Genomic DNA, 20782 nt, shown 5'->3' with positions numbered 1-20782 from the left:
TGTGTGTGTGTGTGTGTGTGTGTGTGTGTGTGTGTGTGTGTGTGTGTGTGTGTGTGTGTGTGTGAGCATGAATTTTTGTGTACAGATGTATGAATATGTATGAACGAGTGTGTGTGTGTGTGTGTGTGTGTGTGTGTGTGTGTGTGTGTGTGTGTGTGTGTGTGTGTGTGTGTGTGTGTGTGTTCTTACCTAATTGTATCTTTACAGGAATGAGTCCAGCTTGTACTGTCCCGTGTCTTAAACCATATTTATCGTACATATCCTTAAATTTGTGAATTGTTTTGGCACACACTATTTCATTCGGTAGTGCATTCCACTGATCAATTGCTCTGTTTGGGAAACTGAATTTCCTTACGTCTTTATCACCTCTCTTCTTATGCAGTTTTTTGCAGTGTCCTCTTGCTGATGCTTCTCCATATGTTAAGTAATCATTTATGTCTATTTTCTCCTTTCCTGATATGCACTTATATAGCATTATCATGTCACCTCTTTTCCTTCTCTCCTGTAGTGTTGGTAGATTCAGTTTATTTAGTCTTTCTTCGTAGCTTAGGTCCCTTAAGCTTGGTATCCATCTTGTAGCGGCCCTTTGAACTTTTTCAATCTTGTCTATATGTGCTTTTTGAGATGAGGACTCCAGACTACTTATGCATATTCCAGGGTTGGTCTAATGAATGATGTTATTATCCTTCTTAGCATGTCTTCATTTATGTATGTGAATGCTATTCTCATATTTGCAAGCAGTGTATACATGTTCCGTGCCTTCTCGCTGATGTGGTCAGCCGGAGATAGTCTGTTATTGATAATCACACCTAGGTCTTTCTCTCTTTCTGATGTGTATAGGGTTTTATTTCCTAACTTATAATCCCAATCAGGTCTTTTTCCACTTTTACCAAACTTGATTACATGACACTTGTCCACATTGAATTCCATTTGCCATGTACTACTCCATTCATGAAGTTTATTTAATTCTTCTTGTAGCTCTTTACAAGAGTCTGTGTTAGTAATTCTCCTTTGTATTTTTGCATCATCTCCAAACATATTCAGATAGTTCTCATTTCCAGTGTTACTGTTTATATAATTTATGTACACTAAAAACATGATTGGTGCCAGCACTGAACCCTGTGGTACTCCACTAGTCACTTCTCTCCATGATGAGTAGTTTCCTCTTAGTACTGTTCTCATTTCTCTTTTTATGAGAAAGTCTTGCATCCAACAAAACAGTTTGCCTCGAATTCCTCCTTGACGGTACAGTTTCCATAAAAGTCTTTGGTGTGGTTCTGTGTCAAAAGCTTTCTTGAAATCTAAATAGATACTGTCCACCCATCCTTCCCTTTCCTGTATTGTGTTTGTTACTCTGTCATAGTAGCTCAACAGATTAGTAACACATGATTTTCCTTTTCTGAAACCAAACTGTCTTTCTGTTATCATACTGTGTTCTTCTAGATGATTTACCCAAGCTTTTCTTATAAGCTTTTCTAATACCTTGCTTACAACACTGGTCAGTGTGTGTGTGTGTGTGTGTGTGTGTGTGTGTGTGTGTGTGTGTGTGTGTGTGTGTGTGTGTGTGTGTGTGTGTGTGTGTGTGTGTGTGTGTGGTTCCGTCTCGCCAGCACTTTCTCCACTCCGACCTGTTGGATACGTTGGCTTTCTCTGTTGCTAGGTTATATAAGTGTGAGGCGCTTTCTCTCTCTCTCTCTCTCTCTCTCTCTCTCTCTCTCTCTCTCTCTCTCTCTCATTATATCTATTACTAAACACACACACACACACACACACACACACACACACACACACACTAAAACACACACACACACACACACACACACACACACACACACACACACACACACACACACACACACACAACGCGGAAGCAGTGATGGTGATTCTGAGTGTCCTGTTTTTAGGAAGAGTACAGGGTGGCGCAAGAGTTAGTGTGTAGCGGATCATGCTGCCTCATTTTTCACACACTGTAACAGGATGCCACACTGACGGGGAGAGAGAGAGAGAGAGAGAGAGAGAGAGAGAGAGAGGTGTGTAGCCTATATATGTATGTATGTATGTATGTAATGTATGTGTGTAATGTATGTATGTATGTATGTAATGTATGTATGTATGTAATGTATGTGTGTGTACTCGCTGTATGTACTAATGTGCTACGTCATCATTACATGTACACGTCTAAAAAAAAATTCTCATTATACAACTCTTGCTTGCTAATCCACTCCACACATCATCATCATCATCATCATCATCATTACTATCATCACCATCATCATCATCATCATTACTATCATCACCATCATCATCACCATCATCATCATCATCATCATTACCATCATCATCATCATCATCACCATCATCATCATCACCATCATCATCATCATCATCATCACCATCACCATTATCACCATCATCACCATCATCATCATCATCACCATCATCATCATCATCACCATCATCATCATCATCATTATCATAAAGAATAAAGACGATAAAGACAATAAAGAATAAAGACAATAAAGAATAAAGACAATAAAGAATAAAGACAATAAAGAATAAAGACAATAAAGAATAAAGACAATAAAGACAATAAAGAATAAAGACAATAAAGACAATAAAGAATAAAGACAATAAAGACAATAAAGAATAAAGACAATAAAGACAATAAAGAATAAAGACAATAAAGAATAAAGACAATAAAGACAATAAAGAATAAAGACAATAAAGACAATAAAGAATAAAGACAATAAAGACAATAAAGAATAAAGACAATAAAGAATAAAGACAATAAAGACAATAAAGAATAAAGACAATAAAGAATAAAGACAATAAAGAATAAAGACAATAAAGAATAAAGACAATAAAGAATAAAGACAATAAAGAATAAAGACAATAAAGAATAAAGACAATAAAGACAATAAAGAATAAAGACAATAAAGACAATAAAGAATAAAGACAATAAAGAATAAAGACAATAAAGACAATAAAGAATAAAGACAATAAAGACAATAAAGAATAAAGACAATAAAGAATAAAGACAATAAAGAATAAAGACAATAAAGAATAAAGACAATAAAGACAATAAAGAATAAAGACAATAAAGACTAAATACGATAAAGATAATAATGTCTTTCTTTCTCTTCCTGGAATACATTAGCTGATAACCAGATAACTAAATTGCTTATCCCCGTTATCTATAGTTATCATCTCATTATCTCACTCTCCCTCCACCGCCCATACCTCAAGGTTAATTATCTCCTTAACACCATATCCTTTGCGGCTCATTCTACATACACACAAACACACACACACACAGTATCTTCCCTCTCTCACTCTCCCTCCAGAGCCCATATCTCAAGGTTAATTATCTCCTTAACACCATATCCTTTGCGACTCATTCTATACACACACACACACACACACAGTATGTTCCCTCTCTCACTCTCCCTCCACCGCCTATATCTCAAGGTTAAATATCATCGTAACACCACTTCCTAGGCGACTCATTCTTTACACACACACACACACACACACACACACACACACACACACACACACACACACACACAGTATCTTCCCTATCTCTCACTCTTCCTCCACCGCCGTACATCTCAAGGTAATCTTCGTAACACCACTTCCTTTGCGACTCATTCTACACACACACACACACCAACTAAATTACTTATCTCCGTTATCTGTACTTATCATCTGTTATCTCACTCTCCACCGCCGTATATCTCAAGGTTAATTAGTTTCGTAACACCATTTCCTCTGCGACTCATTCTACACACACACACACACACACACACACACACACACACACACACACACACACAGTATCTTCCCTATCGCTCACTCTCCCTCCACCGCCGTATATTTCAAGGTTAATTATCTCCTTAACACCATATCTTTTGTGACTCATTCTACACACACACACACACCAACTAAAGTCATTATCTCCGTTATCTCTAGTTATTATCCGTTATCTTACTCTCCCTCCACCGCCCATATTCAAGGTTAATTATCTCCTTAACACCGTATCTTCTGCGACTCATTCTTTACACACACACACACACACACACACAATATCTCGCTTATCTCTCACCTTCCCTCCGCCACCGATATCTCAAAGGCAAATTAGCTTCTTAACACCACATCCTAAGCGACTCATTCTACACACACACACACACACACAGTAATAAATATCTTCGTAACACCACATCTTTTGCGACTCATTCTATACACATACACCCAATATCTCCCACTCTCTCTCACTTTCTCTCCACCACCGATATCTCAAGGTTAATGAGTTTCGTAACATCATTTCCTAAGCGACTCATTCTACACACACTCCACGATCTTCTATATCTCGTGCTGTCTCTACCCCCAATATTGCAAGGTCAGCAGAGACAGGCTATATCCTAACAACTTTTCCTTAGCGATTTATTCTAGTCATCATCCCTCCATATCTGCTTCTATAATGATGTAAACTATATCCAAATTCTCTCTCTCTCTCTCTCTCTCTCTCTCTCTCTCCATGTCTGTGAGGTGGAGTGAGGATTCCAGTGGCTTAGATGGTGAGTGGGTGAATGTGTGGCCCATTGTACTTGATAGACCTTGGTTAGTGTGTCTGTTAGTCTCTCTCTCTCTCTCTCTCTCTCTCTCTCTCTCTCCAGTATCGTATATAACGTTCTCTCTCTCTCTCTCTCTCTCTCTCTCTCTCTCTCTCTCTCTCTCCAGTATCGTATATATCTAAAGTTCTCTCTCTCTCTCCAGTATCGTATATAACGTTCTCTCTCTCTCTCTCTCTCTCTCTCTCTCTCTCTCTCTACAGTATCGTATATAACGTTCTCTCTCTCTCTCTCTCTCTCTCTCTCTACAGTATCGTATATAACGTTCTCTCTCTCTCTCTCTCTCTCTCTCTCTCTCTCTCTCTCTCTCTCTCCAGTATCGTATATAACGTTCTCTCTCTCTCTCTCTCTCTCTCTCTCTCTCTCTCTCTCTCTCTACAGTATCGTATATAACGTTCTCTCTCTCTCTCTTTCTCTCTACAGTATCGTATATAACGTTCTCTCTCTCTCTCTCTCTCTCTCTCTCTCTCTCTACAGTATCGTATATAACGTTCTCTCTCTCTCTCTCTCCTGTACAAAATATAATGTTAAGGCGTAATAAGGAAACTAACTCGCTAAAGAAGTGGCGTTGAGACACTATGAAGAGAGGGGGGGCGTGGGAAGAGGTCAGGGAGTGTTGCTGAGTAGGGAGAGATGCCAATCACGTGAGAGAGAGAGAGAGAGAGGAAGGGGGTGCTTTAATTCTACCCCTCACAGGATGAAGTGTCAGGCAATTGAAAGGAAAATACAGACATACGTGAATGGAATGATGGATGCAGAGACGGAGAGAAAATATAGGTAGGTAGGTAGGTAGGTAAGTAGGTAGGTAGGTAGGTAGGTAGGTAAGTAGGCAGCTTGGTAGGTAGGCAGGCAGGTAGGTAGGTAGGTAGGTAGATGACAGATAGACAGACGAAGAGAGAGAGAGAGAGAGAGAGAGAGAGAGAGAGAGAAAGAAACATACATACACACATACTGTACTGTACATACATACATACATACACAGACGGTAAACAAACACATAAATTCCCTTATTTTTGTTCTAAATTGCCATACAAAGTTTTACTGCGAATATTATGCTGTGTGTGTGTGTGTGTGTGTGTGTGTGTGTGTGTGTGTAATAAAAAAAATCACATAGTTTTTTAAATTATATCTCCATAGTATACTAAGAGGATGCATAATGAAAGTGTGGTGGTGGTGGTGGTGGTGGTTGTATGGTTGGGTAAGTGATTGATGAGTGGTGTGGTGTGATTGAGTGAGTGATTGATGGAGTGGTGTGGTGTGGTGGTGGTTGTATAGTTGGGTGAGTGATTGATGAGTGGTGTGGTGTGATTGGGTGAGTGATTGATGGAGTGGTGTGGTGTGGCTGGGTGAGTGATGAGTGGTGTGGTGTGGGTGAGTGATTGATGAGTGTGGTGAGGTTGGGTGAGTGCTTGATGGAATGGTGTGGTGTGGTTGGGTGAGTGGTGGAATGGTATGGTGTGAGTGACTGGTGGTGGTGATGGTGTGGCGGTGTGGTTGGGTGTGAGAGGTGGAGTGGTGTGGTGTGGGGTGAGTGTGGTGGTGTGATGTGGGGTGAGTGTGGTGGTAGATATGACCTTGAGATACCTACCTCGTCACACTACAGCCACCACCACCACCACCACCACCTCAACCTTTATTCCTAGTTTAAAAAAAAAAATAGTGAGATAGGATCCAAAAACAGAAAATATATAAAAATGGGAGAATCATCATTATCATCACCATCATGATGATGATGATGATGATGATCATCATCATCAACACCTCAACTTTTATTTCCCTAAAACGATGATATGAAATAGGATAAAAAAAAAGAAAGAATGAACAGAAGTGGGAGAGATATTATTATTATTATTATTATTATTATTATTATTATTATTGCCATTGCTCCTAAGAATGAATAGGTAGGATCCTTATGAGAGAAAAAGCATATAAGTGGTAGAATTATCATCACCTCTTACCATCATCATCATCACCCTTATTCCGAGAGAGAGAGAGAGAGAGAGAGAGAGAGAGAGACTGTGTGTGTGTGTGTGTGTGTGTGTGTGTGTGTGTGTGTGTGTGTGTGTGTACCTCCTCACCAAATACCACACTGACCTATTACATAACACAGGCATCAATAAGCAACATAAAATATACACCAATTATCACTATACAATTAATCTATACCACCTAAATATCTTCCTATAACTGTGACACAACTAATTCCATGTCAATCACTATCACGTCACCGTATCCATGGTAACTGCTACATCACATCGGTCAGGCGTTACTTAACTGTTAACACGACTTAACACGACTTTGTCACTGTAAAAGCTCATGTCAGTTCCCATATCACTATAAATTAGCTACCATATCACTGGTGTCATATCACTCAAGTTACAGTAAAGGAGTCATGTCACTGTTATTACTGTCAGTTGTCATAGTATTGTTTTATTTGTGACTTTATTTTTAGTGTCAGTTGTGGCGTAAGTTAGTGTCATATAAGTGTTATTGTCATGTCATTTAGTGTCGGTCATCATATTAGTTTTACAGCATCAGGCGTCACACTGGTCTCAGTTGTGACGCAGTAGTATAGCAGTGACGATGTTAACCTTTCACTGCTACCATGGACGTCACAGTTACGTTATAGAGTACGTAATGAATGACAGTGCTACGCTTGACTAGACGTGGGCACCGTATCAGAGGAGGCCGTAGTAACAGTGAGTCAGTCATGGGAGTCAGTCAGCTCAGTCCAGGTGTGTGTATGAGTCACCACGTCAGCAGGGCTACACAGATACACAGATTTACGGGTGTTACAGCTACAGTACATCTTGGAACACCACAACCCTTTCGTCCCTACCCCACCTCGCCACTCCCATTGATCAATATCCCACGTTACGCAAACAATCGTTAAACCAAGGATGAAAATCAGCTATATATGTTTACACTACCATTATATTATCTCCATTCACGCAGGTTGGCAAATAATTCATTCATAACACTTAATTCATGCATTAAAATCTATCAGCATTCGTCACACTCAAAGTACTAAGTGCCAAGCAATAACTATATCAAATTAAGCTCTCCCAGATCATTTTTGGAATCTGTCATCAATAACAACACTACTACTTTGCTACAAACTGCAGAAACCCTACCGAATATCTAAAAAAAAATACCTTTTATTTACTTGTTGCCATCTTGACGTAATAAAACCACTTCATGCATAACTGAGGTTTGTATTAATTAACTCACCAGTTCCCCGAGCCTAGGATACAAATTTTCTTCTGGGTAGTCATGGTTTTTGGGAATTGGGGCACACGAGTGAGAATATCAGAGGACACCGAGCCGCATCCACTCCCTATGCCTGGTAACTTACAACTGACCTTCGCTTTACGGGATCCCAACAATTTGTATAGCTGTGAGCATTGTCTTATCAGCATCGGCGTTATCATTAGCCTGTATTTCAAGTGGAGAGATCGGTAAACAACATGGGGGCTAATGGTCACAAGTTTTCATCGGGATATGTTAAAATGACGGGGAAATAGAGCAAAATACAGCCTAGCAAAATAAACGCCACCACGTTAGCAGACGACACAACCCTTGCATTCATTAATGTATGAAGCAATTTTGATTTACCTACATGTGGTGCAAGATATTATATGTTACTCCATAAGATTTGGAGATAGTTGGTGTTACCGCTAATTCTATAAATATGGGTTTTAGACAACATATTTCCTGATCATATTTCACATTCGCTTACTGCTCCAAATACAAGTACCATTTATAATATTTGGCAATACTGCAGTTCTTTTATATTCTATTAATTAGGGTCATGCATAAGAAAAAAAAAAGCACCTGTGCACGCATCCAGTAATTTGAAACCCCGATATTACTTTCGGCTCTTTGTTACATTTTGTATCAAAAATATTTTACTATTGATTTGCAAAATTATAGCAGTAAAACAAATATTTATCTCTTAATAGTGTTAAGTTAAAAATCGAAGGAGGAGCCGAGATGGATGGTGGCGGAGTAGTCAATGGAGGCTGGAGGGGGGCTGTTGAAGTATTGATGAGGCTAAATTCTCATTTCTGCATCTAGATCTCTTCCTACCTTTACTTGACCTGGCAGAAGACACCAGCATACTGTGGGTTATTAACCTGTTTGGTCTGCACCCCGTGTAACGTATATATGTTGGGAATTAGACGCACACTTGTATTTATCATCTCATGTTCTGACATTTTTGGCTCGAGTGTAGAAATAGTTTTAATGTGATGGGCTGTGCAGCATTGTACAAGACGACAGTGTGGAGTGGTGGTGTAAATAGCATGACTGTATTATTCAGTGGGATGGTGTTAACACATATAGTACCCACCCCCGGCACAGTCACGAGAAGCCTACCCACCGTACATTAATTATTATTTTTTTTTGACACACCTACTCTTACAAGATATCGACATAGTTTTGTTTCCAGTAAGTGGTATTGATCAGTATTAATGCATTTACTTCTATGATAATTATGTAGCTAATTGGTGTGAAGTAATAAACTTGGGGGGGGGGTTGAGGGGGCAGACCTCCAGTCAGGTGTCACTCGTGATAGAAAAGAACGTCGGAATCAAACGAATCACAAGAGAAATATTAACAAATATAAATTTCAGTTTAGAAATGAATGAGAGGGGACTTCTACTGTATATCATGAATTTTCTGGTGCTATAAGGAAGATATCGCTGTATTGAGGGTGTTTAATAGGGAAAATGAATGTACTGTACACTCTTAATCAAAACTCGTAATTTTAGTTTGGCAAAATTTTCATGGGACACAACACCATCAACTCAGCTACAAAGGGAATTAAACACATTAGATGATGAGATAGGTGACACCACTTGCTGCCATAGATGACATTACATGATTAAGGCAAGGCTGTTGCAGTTTAGTACATTTGAGGGCATACTCTTCTGTATCTACAGTCAGACGCCATAATTCTGCAAGGGGTGGCCTTTTGTCTTTGAATTACAGTAATTGTTTTACAGGGAGGGGCACTAGCCCTGAGCCAACCCACTTGTTGACACGTAGGGACCACATATGGGTTTATGACTGAACTAATTCCCTTGATGGCATTATATAAATTAAAATCCTCTAGTCACTTTGTGGGAATTACACCTATGGACGGCTGTCACTCTGGCCGAGACGTTCTAACCCCAAACCATCCATTCTACCTCCTCAGAACAAGATGGCCGGCCACACGCTGCGGTTCCGGAAGAAGGTGATGCCTCGGACCTTTGCCGACCTCAGTGCCATGGTGTTTATGTCCTTCGCCATTCCTGCCGTGTATTGGTTTGAGGTATACATTGTCTGTCTGTCTGTCACCAACCGCCTCGATCCCATAAGGAGTGCCCACAAACAAATCACCTCCATGTCATCATATCCTCTCTCAGCCCACACCACCCTTTCTCATATATCTCTCCACCCCATCCCTCCATCTCATTTTCAGTCTCCTCCTCCCCCACTTCCCCTTCACCTTACTCTCAGACAGTACACCCTTGCAGTCAGTCTCTCATTCTCTGTCCTTTCCACATGGCCAACCCATCTCAGAGTATTTTTTAATGCTTTCAATCACATTCATGTTTCTATAGCCTGACCCCCGAATCATGCCAAGGGTGGCCGTAGACAAAACACCTCCAGGTCGCTCTGTCACCCACCATTTGACTGCCCTCCCTCCAACTCACTCCCCCCTCCCTCATATACCTCTTTACTCCATCCCTCCACCTCATCCTCAGTCTCCCCCTCCCTCCACTTCACATACATACACCCTCTTAGTCATCCTTTTTACTTAGTTGCCTTTCTTGCTGCCTCTTCCCTTGGTTTATAATTTTGCCTTACCCCATCCAAAAGTGTGAAGAAAGAGGTGAGGATGATGAGGGTTGGAACTGGCTGTCTTGAGTACAACTATTTCTTTTGCTGCCATGGAGGTAAATGCATAAGTTATAATTTGTGCTGACCCTCTGCCTCTACTGTTGCTCAAAAGGAATTGCTAACCAAGGTATTGTGTGGATTGAACCCTTGTTGTTGGTAGTTATGGATTCTTTTGACTTCATAAGCAACAGAATCATTGGCAACTAAAGAAGATGGGTTGTTGGTGGTTCAGAGTTTTTCTTGAGTGCGTGAGTATCTGAGTTGTAGCAAACTAATCCTTGTATTGGTGTTGCTTAACCCATGTCTGCCTGGCCGAGAACACCTGTTGAATCAGGTAAGCAGCTGCTTCTGTGGGGCATTCCTACAGGTACAGTACAGTACATCCATCCATCTGTCCATCATCCAATCCTATGTTGCCGCATGAGGAGCGTAGGAGCCCAGGGCTAGGCAAGTTGGTCCAGACATTTAAGATGAAAGTAACCAGCCTCACTCATCCCTGAGTGGCATTATGTGAGCAATAAACCCCAACCATCCCTTGGATATGAACTTTCACTGGCTCAATTCAACTGGAGCATCGTAATTACCCACTAAACCACCAGGTGTCAAAATTTGGTTATATGGTTACCACCCAGTACAGTACATACACCATGTAGTGAACCGGCACCCCCTTGTGGTAGACAATATCTCACTGTGGCTGAACTAGGGTCCATTCCATAATGAGGTGCAGTCTGACAAAGCTTCAAACTATAACCTTAACCCTGAACAACGAGCCTTTGTACTGAGTGAAACACGTACTGCTACTTTGCCTCTAGCCAGGGGTAGTATTACTGTAGGGGCTTGATATTCCATATCTGTTTTCAAGCAATTGCAGCACCAGGAAGTATTTCAGTCAGCAGTACAGTTTTGCCCTGATTTTTAAAGAAAGAAAAACTATATTTTTTTTTTACCTGTTCCACAAGCAATAATAGTGTCTTATAATTTTGCCTGGATTATATTTAAGTCTTGTAGTACCAGTAGTCTTTCATATAAATACAGATCTTGTAACCCCTTCAAGATGATTGCATCTGTTTTATTCTTGCCACTGCCAAGCATTTTTACTCAGGTGTTCCAGACTGAAGGAATTACAAACAGTGAGCATTAGTCCTCCTAAGTCTAGGGGTTTCATTTATAGTCAAACAAGAGTAACTGGTAATAGCAATAATTGAGTCATGATAATATAGTACAAAAGGGCAAAATATGTATGAATACTGCACACACATAAACACAAGTTTCTTCCTAAGTTTGAGGAATCCATAGCAGAAAATTCAAACCATCTGAAACACACACTATACTGGTACTATTTTTCCTCTAACTTGGAGTCTCAAATCAGAGTTTTGTCCTGTTGCAGCATATTTCATGGAACTCAGTGGCAGAAAAAGACAACAGCCTACTGTGGCTCTGCATCCTTTCCATAGCACTTATTCATAACTATCATGAAATTCTACTGTTAATCTGTTGCATCCCAGCATTCAGGATGGAGAGATGGCAATTTTAGGTCTATCTATCTATCTATTGCCAGACGCCATAATCCCGTAAGGGGTGGCTGTTTGACTTTGAGTTACTTGTTTTACGGAGAGGGGCACTAACCCTCCACCAACCCACTTGTTGACACGTAGGGAGCATGTCAATTTAGAGTAAAAAGGGGAACAGCAAAGGTAAGGTTTTCATTTTATTTTGCCAGTTGTAAATTATCTTCAGAGGGAATTGTGAAGATTTTTTTTTTTACTGTACGTGGAATTGCAGAGACACCCATTTTTTCTTTACAGGTATATATTGTGGCTCCCACCGTGTACAACCAGACACTCAATTTCCTGCACACCATCTTAGGAACGTACATCGTCCTCAACATTATCGGTAACTTCGTGGCCATCATAGTGGTGGATACGTCAACTCAGGGACTCCTCTTGCCGGCACAGGTAAAATATTTTGTCTCATATTTTTTTTGGAAGTTGAGGAGTGCTGTGGTGAGGATGTGGATGTAATAGGAAGTGTTAGGAGAAACACACTGAGGTGGTTTGGCCACGTGGAGAGGACAGAGAGCGAGAGACTGACGAAGAGAGAATATTTGAGTGTGGTGGAGGAGGCCGTAGCACGGGCCGAACAGGGTAGTACTCCCGAGGGGAATGGGAATGCTGGTGATAGGGAGAGCTGGAGCTCCTGTTTCACTAGCTATCTAACCATCCCCCTTTGCTGACCTTTTCAGTGTGACAGTAACATGGAGAGTAGACCAGCATACTCTCCCAAACATTACCTCTAACTATCTATGCACTACACCACATGCACTTTACATTTCACACAACGTATCCCACTACGTTACAGGGGTTGGCGCCAGCAAGGGCATGCGGCCAGAAAACTTTGCCCCCGCTACCTAGTGGCGGACTTCTGGGGAGGCGTGGCGGGGTTCCGCCGGCATAGATCATGGGTCCAGGGCGAGATGGGGCTCGGGCCTGTGCTAGAGGGTACAGGGCATTGCGGTTCCCAGGCTGCCGCTTCCGCCCAATAGAGAGGGGCCTGAACCTGGGAGTAGCGTCCCAGGAGGCTGCCCTATCAGTGGGTGTATAATGGCGGGATAGTTGCAGTGCCAAGACGCGCTTGGAGGGTGTCCCTGCAGCTGTCCTGGCAGGGTGCCCCGAGGCCACTACCACAGCCACTGGTAAGCTGGTGGGCTAGGGGTCCCAGATCCATTGCCTGGACCTGGGATTGTGCGGTGAGTGGGACCTGTGCTGTGTCTGTCCCCATTTATTAATACTGAAGATGACAAAACAAAAAAGGTTTCAAAGCAAGCCTGAGGACAGTAAATCACCCATGGGGATGAGGGTGGGTTCATGGAATGTGGGAAGTTTGAGGGGAAGAGCAGGGGAAGTCGTTGAGGCATTCAGTAGGAGGTGGGTGGACGTGGCGTGTTTGCAGGAAGTCCGGTACAGGGGTGGATCAGCCAGAAAGATTGTTGGGAAGGACTGTTGCTATAAGTTGTTTTGGCAGGGGAGGACAGATGGATATGGAGGTGTTGGTGTGATGGTTGCGGAGAAATGGGTGGAATATGTTATGAATGTTTTGAGAGTAAGCGATAGGATATTGGTTGTGAAAATTCTGTTGGGAAGAAAGATAGCTGTGATTATATCGGCATATGCTCCACAGGCAGGATTGGATGAATCAGAGAAAGATAGATTTTGGGATGATTTAATACGTGTAGTGGGTGGTATGCGGGATGATGAGATAGTGATTTTGGGATGGGACTTAAATGGTCATGTAGGTGAAGCAGCCCAAGGTTATGAAGGAGTGCATGGGGGCTGTGCATATGGTCTAAGGAATGCAGAAGGGGAAAGGATACTCGAGTTTGGGGAGGCAACGGACATGATTGTGTGCAACACATATTTTAGGAAAAGAGACAGTAGGTTAATTACGTATGAGTCTGGGGGAAATAGCAGTCAGATAGATTATTTTCTGGTTAGGAGGGCCGATAGGAGGTTAGTGAGGGATGTTAAAGTTATAGGAAGTGAGGAGTGTGTGCAGCAGCACAAACTACTGATTTGTGATATGGTGCTTAAAGAACAAATGATGAAAAAGAGGACTTATGTACCTAGGAGGAAAATATGGAAGCTGAAAAACCAAGTAGTAAGGGATGCCTTCTATAGTGAGTTGAGGAGAGTGGTGGCTGAACAGGGAGCTGTAGACAGAGGCGTTAATGAACAGTACAGAGCCCTCAAGAACAATTTCTTGAGAGTTACTGATGTAACATGCGGCTGGACAAGAGGACCACCAAGACATAAAGTAACTTCATGGTGGGATGAGGGTGTAGAAGCTGCAATTAAGGAGAAAAGAAGGCTTTTCCGGGAATGGAAGAAGGGTGGTAGCAAAGAGGAATATTTGGCTGCCAAGCGTAGGGCTAGGAGAGAGGTATACAGGGCAAAGTCTGAGTCACAGAGACAATTACTTGATAACCTAAATCATGGGGAAAGGAAAAATATATTTAGGGTGGCAGGTCAGGTGAAGAGGGATAATCGGGATATCATAGGTGAGCAGTGTGTGAAGAATGATGAAGGAAGGGTAGTGGTGAACAGTGAGGATATTAAAGATGCATGGAGAGAGCATTATAACCGGTTGTTGAATGAGGAGTTTGACTGGGACAGGGAAGGTTTGGAGCCAGCAGATCCAGTGTCTGGCCCTTGGCCTTTGATTGATACTGCTACTGTGAGTGAGGCAATAGGCAGGATGAGGGTGGGGAAGGCAGCAGGTGTGTCTGGGTTGACTGCCGAAATGTTGAAGGCCTCAGGCGATATAGGGGTGAGTTTAGTCACTGACCTGATAAATAGGATTATTTATGAGTGTGTTGTCCCAGATGATTGGCTGAAGAGTGTAATTGTAAATGTGTATAAAGGGAAGGGTGATGCCCTGGAAAGAGGGAATTATAGAGGTATAAAGCTTTTAGATCAGATAATGAAGGTAATGGAGAGAGTTTTAGAAGGTATGATAGAGAAAGAGTGAATATTGATGAGATGCAGTTTGGGTTTATGCCAGGTAGGGGGACCACTGATGCCATATTCATTGTTCGACAGCTTCAGGAAAAATATATTGGTAGGAGAAGGGATCTTTATTTTGTTTTTGTTGATTTGGAAAAGGCCTTTGACAGAGTCCCTAGAGAGGTGGTGAAGTGGGCAATGAGAAAGCTTGGCTTGGAGGAGTGGCTGGTTAGGGTGGTTATGGCCATGTATGTGGGTGCTCACACCCAGGTGAGAGTGAATGGAGATTTGAGTGATGAGTTTTCCGTGAATGTTGGTGTGCATCAGGGGTCAGTCTTGAGTCCCATGTTGTTTATCATGGTACTTGAAGCCCTTTCACGTGACTTTAGAAACGGACTCCCGTGGGAGTTGTTGTATGCTGATGATTTGGTGTTGATTGCAGAGAATGAAAGGGAGGCGGAGGAAAGGTTTAGGAAGTGGAGAGATGGTATGGGGCAAAAGGGTTTAAGGGTAAATGCAGATAAAACAAAAGTGATGATATCTAGGGTTGGTGGCGGTACTGTCAAAGACGAGGGAGAGTGGCCATGTGCAGTTTGCCACAAGGGCGTGGGAAGTAATTCCATCTTGTGCGGTGTGTGTGATAAATGGGTGCATAAGAGATGTAGTGGTATCAGAGGTAGACTGCGAGATAATGCTGATTTTATGTGTACGGCGTGCCGGGTGAGCAGGTGGAGATCGTCAGACGTGAAAGAATTGAACTTGCTGGTGAATCTCTTGAGTGTGTGGAAGAGTTTTGTTATTTAGGAGACATGTTGTGTGCTGGAGGTGGGGCTGGAGCTAGCTCTGTGGCTAGGGTGAGAAGTGGTTGGAAGAAGTTCAGGGAGCTCTTGCCTCTCCTGACATTGAGGGGGCTCTCCCTACGTGCTAAGGGGTCTTTGTATGCAGCGTGTGTTAGGAGTGTAATGCTGTATGGCAGTGAGACCTGGGCAGTGAAGGAGGAAGACATTCGCCGGCTCAGACGTACAGAAATGACAATGATTAGGTGGATGTGCAGTGCGTCCCTGCGTCCAAGGCCTGGAGGGGCTGGGTTTACAATGGAAGAGTTGAGAGGTAGGATGGGACTGGAGTGTATTGGTGTTGTGATGAGGAGAGGTAGATTGAGGTGGTTTGGACATGTGGAGAGGATGGGGGATGATAGTTGGGTGAGGAAGGTGAGAAGTGTTAATATTGGGGGTGGGGTTATGAGGGGTAGACCGAGAAAGACATGGGACGAGGTCATTAAGTGTGACCTTAGGGTTAAGGGACTGAACAGGGAGGCTGCAATGGATCGTGCAGCATGGAGAGCCGCCATTAGGTGACCAAGGCCGACACATGCAAGCATGTTGGAGCCTTTAAAAACGAAAACGGTGGATGGGGGTAGAGGGAGGGGGAGCTGAAGGATGAGATGGAGGGATGGAGTGGAGAGGTATATGAGAGAGGGGGGTGTGAGCTGGGAGCAGGGCAGTGAAATGGCAGGGGAGAGGGCGATATGGAGGCAATTTGTTTCTGGCCACCCCTTACGGTATTAAGGCGTCTAGCAGTAGATAGATAGATATTATTTTTTTGGATGATAACATAATAATTAAATGGGTTTCCAATGGTCTGCTGGGTTAAGGCACTCCGGCTTGATGTGGCTTAGGGGGCTAATGTGTGAGGAACGACTTGAATTTAGTGATTAGACGGTGATGCTTAGGGATGAACGACAGGCTACTCTCAACTTGATTTTTTTTTATGTAACAGAGGGCCAAATTCAAGCCCGCAGCCCCTTCACTCCTGGTAGGGCAATAAAGGGTTAGATGATGGCTACCCCTACCATACAGGATTGTCCATAAGTGGCACGTCACTAGTAACTCACGTGGCAGTATCATATGTGCTGTGGGGATGTCTCAGTCAGCTAGTGTGGGCGTGGTTGTGTCAGTGGGAGTAGAAAATTGATAACTGATGCAGGGTAGATACCGATAACACTAAGAGAGCCGTCCCCCACATATCACCTGTCAGAGTGGAAGTGGAGTGTTATATATGGGCTAGAGTGTATATAAACCACTCTGTCTATCTATCTAACTGTCTATTGCCAGACACCTTAATCGTGTAAGGGGTGGCCACAGACAAATCTCCTCTATGTTGCCCTGTCCCTGCCATTTCATTGCCCTGCTCCCAGCTCACACCACTCTTTCTTTCATACACCTCTCCACTCCATCCCTCTCCCTCTCCCCCCCTCCACCTCACTCACATACATTCTCCTCATGAGTCTCTCACTCTCCATCCTCTCCACACGGCCAGATCACCTCAGTGCGTGAAAAGAGTATAATTCCTTTTAACCCCTTGGTACAGGTTCCACAAGGGTGGCACGTCTGCGCCAATTGTGAAGGCACAGCGCCCCCAAGGTCCCGCCACTGCCCCACCTGCAACATGTGCATAATGAAGAAGGAGCATCACTGTGTCTTCACCGGGTGCTGTGTGGGCCTGGCAAACCATCGCTTCTTCTACATGTTCCTGTTCCTTATGTGGGGATCAACACTCTACTGCTCCTTCCTTAATGCTTGCTTCATCTGGCCCTATGTTGGTAAGTATTCTATCTATCTCTGTCTATTGCCAGACACCTTAATCCCATATGGGGTGGCCACAAACAAATTGCCTTCATGTCACCCAGTCCCCTGCCATTTCACTGCCCTGCTCCCAGCTCACACCCCCCTCTCTCATGTACCTCTCCACTCCATCCCTCCATCTCATCCTTGGTTGAATTTTCAGGAGGGTTCAATGCATGGGCGTGTGTGCGTCTGCTTCTACCAGGAGTTTGGCTACTGTGGGAACCCTCACTGGCCACACTATATGCCTTCCTCTTCTCCATCAACGTCATCGGCTGCCTCTTCATGTCCGTGCTCATCTACTACTACACCCGCCTCCTCCTTTCAAACATCACTACCCATGAAAACAACACAAACGCACGCAAGGCACAGAAGTACAACCACGGCAGGAGCCACAACATTAAGGTTAGTATGCATCACTTTTGGATTGTTGTGTTGGGAATAATATGTGGATTATTTGTCTCCTGTTACTACCACCCACAAACTACTACTACTACTACTACTTCTACTTCTACTGCTGCTACTACTACTACTACTACTACTACTACTACTTCTACTTCTAGTACAACTACTATCCACAAGAAAAATACCAATACTTGCGAGGTACAGAAGTGCAGTCATGGCTGGAAGTATATTATTAAAGTTGCACACACACACACACACACACACACACACACACACACACACACACACACACACACACACACACACACACACACACACACACACACACACACACACACACACACCTTATGATTGACATGATTGATATACGATCATGAGAAATGCACATGCAAAACATTTATGTGCAGATGGTTATGCTTATGAGTTGGAGCCGTGATTCCAAGGGCTTAAATGGTGTGTTAATGATTGCGTGGCCCATTTCAGTGGGTTGCTGTTAATAGGTCTCCCAATTTATGCCGTATCTCACCCCATCTTAGGGTAGGAAGAAGAGTCAACATATGGTGGTGGTGGTGGTGGGATGAAGCGTGTAAATGGGAATGTTTATATATGTGGCATGGAGTGAGAATTTTAGGAGCTTGAATGGTGAGTGAATAAGAGTGTAGTCAATTTAGCTAGAAGGGCAGATTTTGGGTTAATTTCTCATGTCTGGTTTTTCCATGCTCTATGCACGCTGTCTACCTCATCCTTATGTGGGAAAAGAAATGATGAGGGTGATGATGAAAAGGTGTATGAGAGAGGGGGGTGTGAGCTGGGAGCAGGGCAATGAAATGGCGGGGGACAGGGCGACATGGAGGCGATTGGTTTGTGGCCACCCCTTATGGGATTAAGGCGTCTGGAAATAAATAGATAGATAGATGATGATGGTAATGACGATGATGATAATGATTTTTTTCTTTAATGGAGGTGAGTTTGGGTGAGCGTTGGTACCTGACGTGGATATTCCCCACACTGGCCTCACCCCTGCCATACGACGGTCTGGACTGGACCCCTCGCACCACACCATCCACCCGACCTAAGACCAAGTGAGACCACAGCACACCGGTCTTCAGATATACCAGAACCATTAGCATACCAGCCTTCATGTACACCCGAAGCACCAACACACCAGTCTCCAGGTATATCTGTGTCTCCATCCTGTGTGCTGAGCTATAACAAGAGTTCAGCACTAGAATATGATGCTAGTCACAAAGAAGTGCTGTGGACAGGAGGTTGAACCATAGAATTGTCTTTTTCTGCCATAGACATACATGACCTAAGCTGCACAAGATGGAAATTTGACCAAGTTTATGTGAATGAACTACAGCATTGGAGACTTCACTACACCAATCTCCTATACTCATTTTACTCTTAACTTGGCCTAAAACTTACATATCTCCATCGTCAGTGCTGAGTTGTATCATTAGATTACTACTAGAATATGATGCTAGTCATGAATGAGTGCTGTGCAAGGAATGTAGAGCTGTAGTGTTGTCTTCTTCCGCTGAGCTACACAAAATAAACTACAAAAGGACAAAACTCTAGGCCATGTTAGGGTAAAAACATTATAGTATCAAAGACATTCCAGTGTGGGGATAGATTGTTAGCAGTGGAAGAACTGTTTGGTCTGATTTGAAGTGGCTTTGGAGAACTTTGTGTGTGTGTGTGTGTGTGTGTGTGTGTGTGTGTATTTACCTATTTGTATTTATTTGTAGTATGCAGGAATTGTGTGTGTGTGTGTAAATGAATTCCCTGAGCTAGACCTTGATAGCTTATACAGCCCCACTAGGTGATGGGGAAAGTGCTACCTCTCCCAGCGGGGCAGCTACCCTGGTGGGATGTAAACTCTCTACCTTTTGATCTCAAGTCAGGCACTGTACCACTGAGCCACCCTGCTCCCAGTGGCTTTGGAGATACACACATCTTCCTTAGAGGTATACTCTGCACATTACATCTCTATATCCTCTTGTACCAGTATGTTTTTGTTGTAGACTGTATATAAGTAGCATAGAGGAGAATGTTAAGGTATGATGTGGAGAATAAATCACCAAGGAAGGGGTACTGTCAAGCCATCTAATCCACATACACTACAGCCATAGTCCTTCTCCCTAACAAACCCCAGGAGGAAGGCCAAGGATTAAACCCCACCATGGACAGTGATTAATTAAGGTTTGTTTCATTCATTATATTGCACAATGGATGAGGAGCTTGATGGAGAGACGCCCAACACACTAAAGGCAAAATGGAGTAAAAAATAAATAAAATAGATTCATTCATTCATTCATTGCCAGACGCCATGTATCCCAAACAGGGTGGCCAAGGGCTTAGAGTTAATTTTTTACAGGGAGGGGCACTAATCCTCCACCAACCCCACTTGACACGTAGGGATGCCAACAGCATCTGGTGTTCCCAGGCGGTCACCCATCCAAGTACTAACCAGACCCAGTAAAAAATAAATAATATAAATATGAGTAAACAATAAATAAAATAAAGTAAAAAATAAGTAAAATAAATGAGTAAAAAATTAATAAAATAAATATGAGTAAAAAATAAATAAAATAAAGTAAACAAATAAAATAAATATGAGTAAACAATGAATAAAATAAATGAGTAAAAATAAATAAAATATGGGTATACAGTAAATAAAATAAATATGAGTAAACAATAAATAACAAAAAAAAAGGAAAGAAGAAAAAAT

At 42.6% G+C, this 20782-nt stretch overlaps 2 protein-coding genes across 5 annotated transcripts in view; one reads left to right on the top strand and one right to left on the bottom strand.

Annotated features, from left to right (window-relative positions):
* The window catches only part of Gpdh1 (Glycerol-3-phosphate dehydrogenase 1), a 57029-nt gene extending 48859 nt beyond the window's left edge, over positions 1 to 8170 (bottom strand). For 3 of the 4 annotated variants that reach the window (XR_013896743.1, XM_080269675.1, XM_080269676.1), the window contains exon 1: positions 7863 to 7984. Coding sequence is in view for 2 of the 4 variants with exons in the window: in XM_080269675.1 (XP_080125801.1) it covers positions 7863 to 7906 (44 nt within the window). In the remaining 2 variants the exon portion in view is untranslated. The other variant, XM_080269677.1, reaches the window with a different exon arrangement.
* Positions 8171 to 9837: 1667 nt separating this feature from the next.
* LOC145396221 (putative palmitoyltransferase ZDHHC24) lies at positions 9838 to 19134 on the top strand. Its single transcript, XM_080269655.1, has 5 exons — positions 9838 to 9948; positions 12326 to 12475; positions 17390 to 17621; positions 17807 to 18048; positions 19012 to 19134. The coding sequence occupies exons 1-5, from the start codon at positions 9838 to 9840 to the stop codon at positions 19132 to 19134; spliced, it is 858 nt and encodes a 285-aa protein (XP_080125781.1).
* Positions 19135 to 20782: the final 1648 nt, after the last annotated feature.

This window comes from Coenobita brevimanus, chromosome 35 (assembly GCF_032717465.1).
Source record: "Coenobita brevimanus isolate Jiangsu-jjx chromosome 35, ASM3271746v2, whole genome shotgun sequence".
In the NCBI taxonomy this organism is placed as follows: domain Eukaryota; kingdom Metazoa; phylum Arthropoda; class Malacostraca; order Decapoda; family Coenobitidae; genus Coenobita; species Coenobita brevimanus.
Note: the sequence above shows the minus strand (reverse complement) of the source record. Positions and strands in the feature narration are given on the sequence as shown.